Source organism: Semicossyphus pulcher, unplaced genomic scaffold (assembly GCF_022749685.1).
Source record: "Semicossyphus pulcher isolate SPU_LCO1_2020_fin unplaced genomic scaffold, fSemPul1.0.p SCAF_5, whole genome shotgun sequence".
Taxonomy (NCBI): Eukaryota; Metazoa; Chordata; class Actinopteri; order Labriformes; family Labridae; genus Semicossyphus; species Semicossyphus pulcher.
In genome coordinates this window covers 23207784-23215590 of record NW_027211726.1, presented here as the reverse complement: position 1 = coordinate 23215590, position 7807 = coordinate 23207784, and the positions used below count along the sequence as shown (strand labels likewise).

General features: G+C 40.7%; 1 protein-coding gene across 1 annotated transcript; it reads right to left on the bottom strand.

Moving 5' to 3' along the window:
• Positions 1-1088: 1088 nt before the first annotated feature.
• On the bottom strand, positions 1089-3501 carry irx4b (iroquois homeobox 4b). Its single transcript, XM_069682161.1, has 6 exons — positions 3457-3501; positions 2964-3131; positions 2571-2683; positions 2100-2256; positions 1771-1924; positions 1089-1663 (listed from the first exon to the last, which is right to left on the bottom strand). Exons 1-6 carry the CDS (start codon positions 3499-3501, stop codon positions 1089-1091), a joined length of 1212 nt encoding a protein of 403 aa, XP_069538262.1.
• Between the last annotated feature and the right edge of the window lie 4306 nt (positions 3502-7807).

Sequence of the window (7807 nt, the reverse complement as noted above, 5' to 3'; positions counted from 1 at the left end):
TTGTATATTTTTCCTGTGTGTGAACCATACAACTTTGCTGCAGGAATGTGTGTGATGACACTTGTTTGCTTTAAGACAATCATAAATGGGGCCTGTAAGAGTTTATACGTGTTTGAGTATTCAAATACCAAAGTAGGATCTTATATTTTTAATTGACTGTTCGCTAAACCCCTACCATGAACTTCAAGTGTTCAGTCATAGCTTAGCTATCAGGTCTGTGAAACTACAGGTTTTCTTCACAAGAGCAAATGTTGAAGAAAGAAACAGTCTTTTTGTCTGCTCTAACTTAAGCTACAATCGTTAGCATTCAAACAAGCTTACTTAACTTCCGAAGCTAGTGTATACTTAACTCTCATTAACTACACTCATGATGTCATCCAGTTTAACGACTAGCACATCCACTGGGTTCTATTCTGTTGGTTAGCTTTTGTGTACATTAGCAACTCTGTCCTGCTCTTTACTGAATTTGGGCTAATTGACGCTCCAGCAACTTCAGCCAAAGTTACACATTACAAGTGTTAGATTAAACAGATGCATCACTTAGTTGTTATTCTCATGAAAGCCTACTTGTCTTCTACATTGATCATCAACAGGTTAGCATATGCTGACTATTTGATCAGGACGTGAAGCTATAGTCTCAGTCTGTAAACATACCATTAGCTATGTATTTTGGACATCAAGTGCATATTCAAAATGCCTTTTACAACATTCTGCTTGAAACATTAAAAGGTCAGCCGGTGTCAAGTTTTCCAAACAAATCTCATGGTAATAACATGAGCCAAATTAGCAAGCCAGCTAGCATTTGAGAAATGCGCCAAAACAGTTCTCATTTCAGATGAAAAATTGGACGGTTGTTTGCCTGCTTATGTAGAACTTATCGTTGTTAAAAAATGTCAATTCTATTTTGTTGGGTAAATCTGCAGCTAATCATTGTAAACTATGCAGTGTGAGAATGGACAGATTGATAGGCATAGCAGTTAACAGTAATAAAGGGTTGGTGCTTAGCGAACGGTCAACTGGTGAAGTCACAACAACAAAATATAGACTTTTTCTCGCACTTCTAGCAGTCTTTGAAATATTCTGTTGGACTACAAAGATGTAGACCTAACCAGTTCAAAGGATAGTCCAGGTGTTCTGCTGTCAGTATCATTTAAGCCTTTCCACATGTCAGCTGGTTTGGGCTGTTGGAAAGGAGGACCGTGGAAAACTCCATCCACCCATTCTCTGAGTGAAGCCACTGGTGATTCCTGTTTCCTGTCTGCTTTGGTTAGAGCCATGTTTGATGGATATCCAGGACCAGAGGATCCGGTCGACGACAGCATACAGGGAGGGTACTCTGGATGCAACCTGCCATCCAAAGACACCGCAGTGTGAGCAATGGACCAAATTTTCGGCTTGGTGTCTGTACTTCGGAGGTCTTGATTGGGATAGAAGCCGTTTTTTTGCTGTTGGACCAGTGTGAGTTTGGGGCAGTCTGGGGACAATCTGTCTTTTCCATGCAGATGGTCAGGGTTGCGTGTGAGGTGTCCATGTGAGAGTTCTGTGTCTGGGGTTGCAACATTGTCCTCAGATAGAAACTGTGGCTTCCGTTCACAGTCAGAACCATCTGACTCCAGCAGATCAAAGTCCTCAAGGTCACTCTGCAGGTCTGCACACTGTTGATCTGCAAGGAATGATACAGATAACACTTTGTTTTTGCATGCTGATCAAACTTCAAGCAAACCTGGCACAAGCAAAATATGCTGACAGACGTATTTAGACTACGCTTACCTGGAAGGTCTTTGTCATTTTTTAGAGGCTTCTCAGCTTCGTCACTGTCATCATCACAGTCTCGGTCATCAGAGCTTTTGCAAGCCCGCGGTGACCACGTCACCTTGTTCTCCTTCTTCAGCCTCCTGCGTGCATTGGCAAACCAAGTAGACACCTGAGAGAGGAGAGGAATAGAGGTCAGGAAGTAAAAGTAACATCAAATCATATGTATAGGAGTTGGAAGGAAAGTTTTAAATAAGTGAAGAGAACACAAAGAAGGACAAATCTTTTAAAGCTATTGAAAGTGATTTAGAAGGGAAAAAAGACTAACCCTATCATCAGGCAACTACCTGTGTAAGGGTCATCCTGGTTATGATAGCAAGCATTATCTTCTCTCCCTTTGTTGGATAGGGGTTCTTCTGGTGTTCCTGCAGCCAAGCCTTCAATGTGCTGGTTGTCTCCCTGGTGGCATTTTTACGACGAGAGGCCCCGTCAGAGCAGGAATACCTGAGCCAAAAGGTAACAATGAAAGTTATATTCATACCAGAAATCAGCAAATGACGTTTGATATAAAGAAAGGCTTACTCATAATATATGAGTTTTGACCTGCAATCATTTATCAATGATGTCTGAGAGACAGAACCATAATGTGCAAAAAAAAACCTATTACCTAACCTTACACCAGTCCTAAGAGTTAATCCCAGTATTTTATAGACTACCTTAAGTGTATTAATTCACTGATGCCAACACATGAAAAACACGAGGCCATTAGACAATTGCTACAGACACACAATAAAAACTCTGTTAATGTGTAGACATACCCATATCTGTCATAGGGATACTGTCCGAATGTATACTCATAGGGATAGTAGGCAGGAGTCTGAGATGTCCCCACATGCACAGATGCAGCTCCTTCTTTTGGATCTGCTGGCCCCTGGAAAAAAAGCAAATAAGTGTTATAAATATTTGCTTGATCAAAGGAATTCACTCTGATTAAATTTAAACTTTATCTTGATATTACATTGTCTACTTTTTGTTTTCATCTAGAATGATATATATTCACATCATTCTTAAAACTTTGTTGTCCATCCTAAATAACAGGGTCACTTTTTCAACCTTTATTCCTTTACGTGTCAACCGTAATGAGTGACTATAAGCGCAATTACCCAATTGAGGCGAAATGATAATGAACTTTAACTGAAATGTGAACTCACCCTGGAATAGAGGGCGGTGGCGTCGCAATTGTTATAGTAACTTTGGCTCTTTGGATAAGGGCCGCTGTAGACTCCAATACCGTTGCCAGAGGGGAGCTGGTGGCCGGGGTGTGACGGAGGCGTCCCCGGTTCCAGACAACCGGTCAGTGAGCTGGAAGTCATGAGAAACTTTGACAAGAAAAAAATCTAAATTAACCTCTTATACGATACCTGAGAGGCATTTTTCACACGTTAGAAAAACATTTTTTTTTCTTGTGTGGCAAGTGACACATTTTAGGTGTTCTGATTTCAGTTTGTCATAGAAAAAATGGAGAAATGCACAGAGAACAAATACCGCCGTGCTGCTCACTGATTCTGCTGCACTCATTACAAAAACATTTTATAAACATTTCGACAGTGTAAAAGTATATTGTGTTGTAGTACGGGAAACAACAGTGTATCATCAAAAAATAAACTTTAAGGACAATAAACATGACAAGAACGTTGACTGTACCTGCGGCGTGGTGGAGTATGGGTATCCCAGCTGAGAGTAAGCCATGGCTCAAATAAGATCAAAGAGACAGAAGCAGGAGCGCAGACACATCCAACAGCATCCGTGCCAAAGACTTTAATCTCCACAGTTCCTCAGAGTTTGTTTGCAAGTCAACTTTGAAGTTTGTAAAATTTTGATTTAATCTACCACCTACTCCAAACGGAGGCACGAGGACATTTACGCATCACTTTAACTTTACCGCTAGAACAGTCTTTACAAGTCAATTCTTCGTTTACCTCGCAGTTCCGCCTCATTCACCAAGCTGTCGCAGCTAAAACTGACCCTGCTATCCTCCAATCCAAATGTGAGTGTACGTGTGCCTGATCAAACCATGCATCTCCCTGTGATGCGCTCTTAGGTTTTAAGGTGCGTGTGTCTGACGTCACTCCGGACCCTGACTGTGTGTATCCCGGTACTCATATCAAGATGAAGAAATTCACCCAATTAATTCCCTCCCAGTTTTCTATCAGCTCTTATCCAGGAGAACAGCTCCACCCAAGCGCAAGTGCAACTCCCCCTCAACACTCCCCGGGCGTAATGAGAATGTGATCAATTTTCCTTTCCAAATAAACACACAGCTGCGCGTACACACACACACACACACACACACACACACACACACACACACACACAGTGCTATGGCCAGAGGGGGATCGGGAACGTGATGCCTTGGCACCCCATTGACACAAGATGATTGATGACTACAACCTGATATTAGCATAATCGTTTTGCCCTGTAGTTTAGATAACTTGTCACCACGGAGAAATCTCCCTGTCATCCACACATTCATGAGTGGGGAGATTTCAGGTCTCCTCCGAGCAAATTAATCAAAGAACAAACACTCTGCATTCCCTTGAGTAAGCACCTTTACCAACTGAATGGCTTGTCATGTTTTTAATAACAAAGTCTTTACCCGTCATGAAGAAGTGGAAATGTTTCTCTCATTTCTTCTCAGTCCACCTTTAGCTCTTTATTGATTTTCATGAGTAGGGGAGGTTGAAGTCTAGGGCACGTGTAAAAGGAATGTGGGAAAGTGTAAGAGGAGCTTGTGATGTTAAATGGAATGACATTGTATGCGTGTGCAAAAGTGGCTGGGGTAAATAATTTTAGAGCTGAAAGGGTAATAGATAGAGGAGAGTGTGGAGTTAGGCAATGTATATGGAAATTATTAGTTGGTAGAGAGGGTCAGAGGTTAGGGGGGATCCAAGTTTTTTGAGAGAGATGAGAGGGGTCTTTTAATTGAGGGAAATGCAGTTTAGTGTAGGTAGGTGTAATATATAAATGAACAGTAAGGTGTACATAATAATATGCTAAGATAGACCTACTTATGACAAGTTTTAACAGTAATTGACGGTGTGCCTTCAAAGCTTTCTGTATTCAAAGTTTCCGATTCACCATAACTCAATCATAATATCATGTAACAATCAGGTGATTGCTTCGATCAATAGCGATCATCTGAAATAATTCTAACCTCTAAGTCTGCCAGAGAGGGTAGGCGGAGCTAAGCGGCTGCTTTCCGGTGTCTGCAAGTGTTGTAAGTAAACGATAATATACAATGGCTGAACAAACAAAGAAAAGATCGATGACTACAGATACAACTTCAAAAATAAGTGAAAATCCAAAGAAAAAGAAACAAATTCGATGCTCAGATGAAGGCAAACAGTCACGAGGAAAAACAAGAGTTACAGCCGTAACAAAGGGAGCCAACTGTAGACGTCTGGCTATCTGGGATGAATGCACTCATAATTGCGTTTTATCGCCATTCGGTGTCGCCAAATAGAATGAAAATGAGAACTTAAAGATTATCAATTTAAAGCTCCTGTATGTTGATTTTGGCACCCCCTGTGGACAAAACCGTACCTCTTATTTCTTCGCTGATTTTGTCCTGTACATGCTTAAATAGTGTTTTTTAACAAAAAATCTCATCCTGCTTTCTTTAACGGTCATATGCATTATTTTAAATTCTTGCCCTGGAAAATGTAAACAAAGGCAACGTGCAGTTAATCGCTTCATCTGACACCTACCCCCGCCAGTGGTTTCAGACATTAAAAATAACTATATAGAAATCAATCTTGTTGCTGATGGTCTGGTTTGCGTTTGTAGGTCATACAGAGACATCAGAATTAATTTCATAATCAGTGAAAAAATCCTCACAGGAGCGCAGTGCAAGTCTAAGAATCAATAACAGTGAGTGCCTAACCATAGATATAAAGTTTTGAAACTGCGTTGTCACCAAAAATACTTCACTAGAACAACAAATCAACTATGCTGTCAGTAATTTTTTTACTGATATATCCATGATCAGATTTTTCCACTTGCCAATAGTTTCACAAAAAACTTTCACATTATTTTATTGAAAAACATAATCCAATTTCCTTTTCCCAGTTCACTCATTCTGCTGCAGTAATCCTCTCCTTTAATTTATGATTTCAGATATTTCAGGGAAGCATATGAGGTTATTTTCCAGATGAAGGGAGGGTCAAAAGAAAATGTTGATGGGTGTTGTAAGGGTATACTATGAGGGTGATGCTCCCTCATAGTGGATGAAATGAAAGGGAGAATCAAATTGGGAAATCCATTGGTTAAGATGAAGAGAAAGAACAGAAGTGACAAAGCGATTAAGAGAAACAAACTTAGCGTGCAAGAAATCCCACATGCAGATGCAGAAATGTTTGTGGAAACGAGGGACAGCCTAAAGGGGCAAACTCGGGGAGCAGGGGAAATTGTTAATAGACAGGGGATCTAGAATGGAGCGAGGGGATGTGGAGAGGTAAAAGGACAAAATATTCCCAGAGCACCCAGAGTAGGGTTGGAACAACAGAGCTGCATCACCAGAAAGCATCGTGGGCCACACTGGGGAGAAAGCATCTGTGTACCAGCGCTTGATTGACATTCCATTTGTTCCGTGAAAGGTGCTCATATACTGAACACGGTCTAACTGTCTCTCCCTCATCTGTGATCAAAGCTTGAAATGAAGTTATCTCCCAACATGGACGTTGCATGTCTTCGCACAAAACACATGTCAGTCACAAAGACTGGCAACTTATTTAGCCCCTGACCATGAACATGACGGTATTTGATCATGTTTCACATAGTTTGTGGGGACAATAAAGTACGATGAAAGAGCAGGCTATGTAGAGGCAGGGTTTAACTTCCAAGAGATTGTTTCTTTCTTCTTGGGTAAAAAAAAAAGAATATAAAGCATGCATTGCTCACGGAGGTGGATAGAAGATGATGTTATTTCCCTCTTTTTGAATATTCAATAGACTACTTATATATTAATATATGGTGTGTTTATAAATTTATGGCATTCCTCCAGTATATATTTCTTAAGGCTCTGAGTTCGTTAGACCGTGATTATATCTTTCTGATCTTGCTCCCCTAACATCAATCATTCATTCAAGATGCTCCTCAAGAAGAAAAGAAAGGAAACACATTGTTATTTTCTCCTTCCTGCATCCAGCTCGAGCTATTATGCAGGAGGTGGGGCGAGGAGGTTAATGATAGAAGCATGTTAATGTAAGAGCAGGAGGAGGAGGGCTCAGCAGAGCAGAAAGTGTTTGGAAGAGAGGGCCAAACAACTCCAATCACAAGTTCTTTCAATCACAGTGTGAACATTTGAATATTTTCTACCTTAAAGTCTGAAATGTATGCAATTTTAATCACTGTTTAACATGTAGATGCTTTTTGAGCCTTCATCTTGGTTTTTGCTGTTCATCTTGTAAAAATTCCCAGTGGTCGGTGAAGTGAGAGAGCTTCTACCAACCTGAGTATGAACATAACTTTATTGTTCTTGTTTCCTCTGTTAGTTCAATATGAAGCTGCAGCCGGAAACCCATCAGCTTTGCTGAGCGTGAAGTGAGAATGTGTGCAGGTCCTTTCCCGTGAACTGAATTAATTGCATAAGTGTAAATACTGGATTTTTTTGCCAGTGAGGGTATGTGCTACCATTTTGCCACTTTGTTCACACAGTTGGAGTGTGTTTTAGATGTCTTTAACTTGGAATTACTAGTTGGAGGCTCTAGTGAACAGTTTACTCCACCTGGCTGCTCGTCATCATGGTTTGAACGCTTAAGTGCCAAAAACTGTCCCTCGAATGGCCACTTGGGGCTGGCTCCAAAAGTGAGATAATCCCCAGAGAGCCCTGTGTCAAAATGCCTAAACACACAGCAGAAATGAACAAATTTACAGCTTGGTACATAAAACGCTTTTGTAGTCCATTTTAAACAGATTATGCAACAGCGTAGTGACGAAGCTCAGCCATTATACCACCTTTATACTTTTACAGAGAAGCAAGCAGCGCAGATTAATC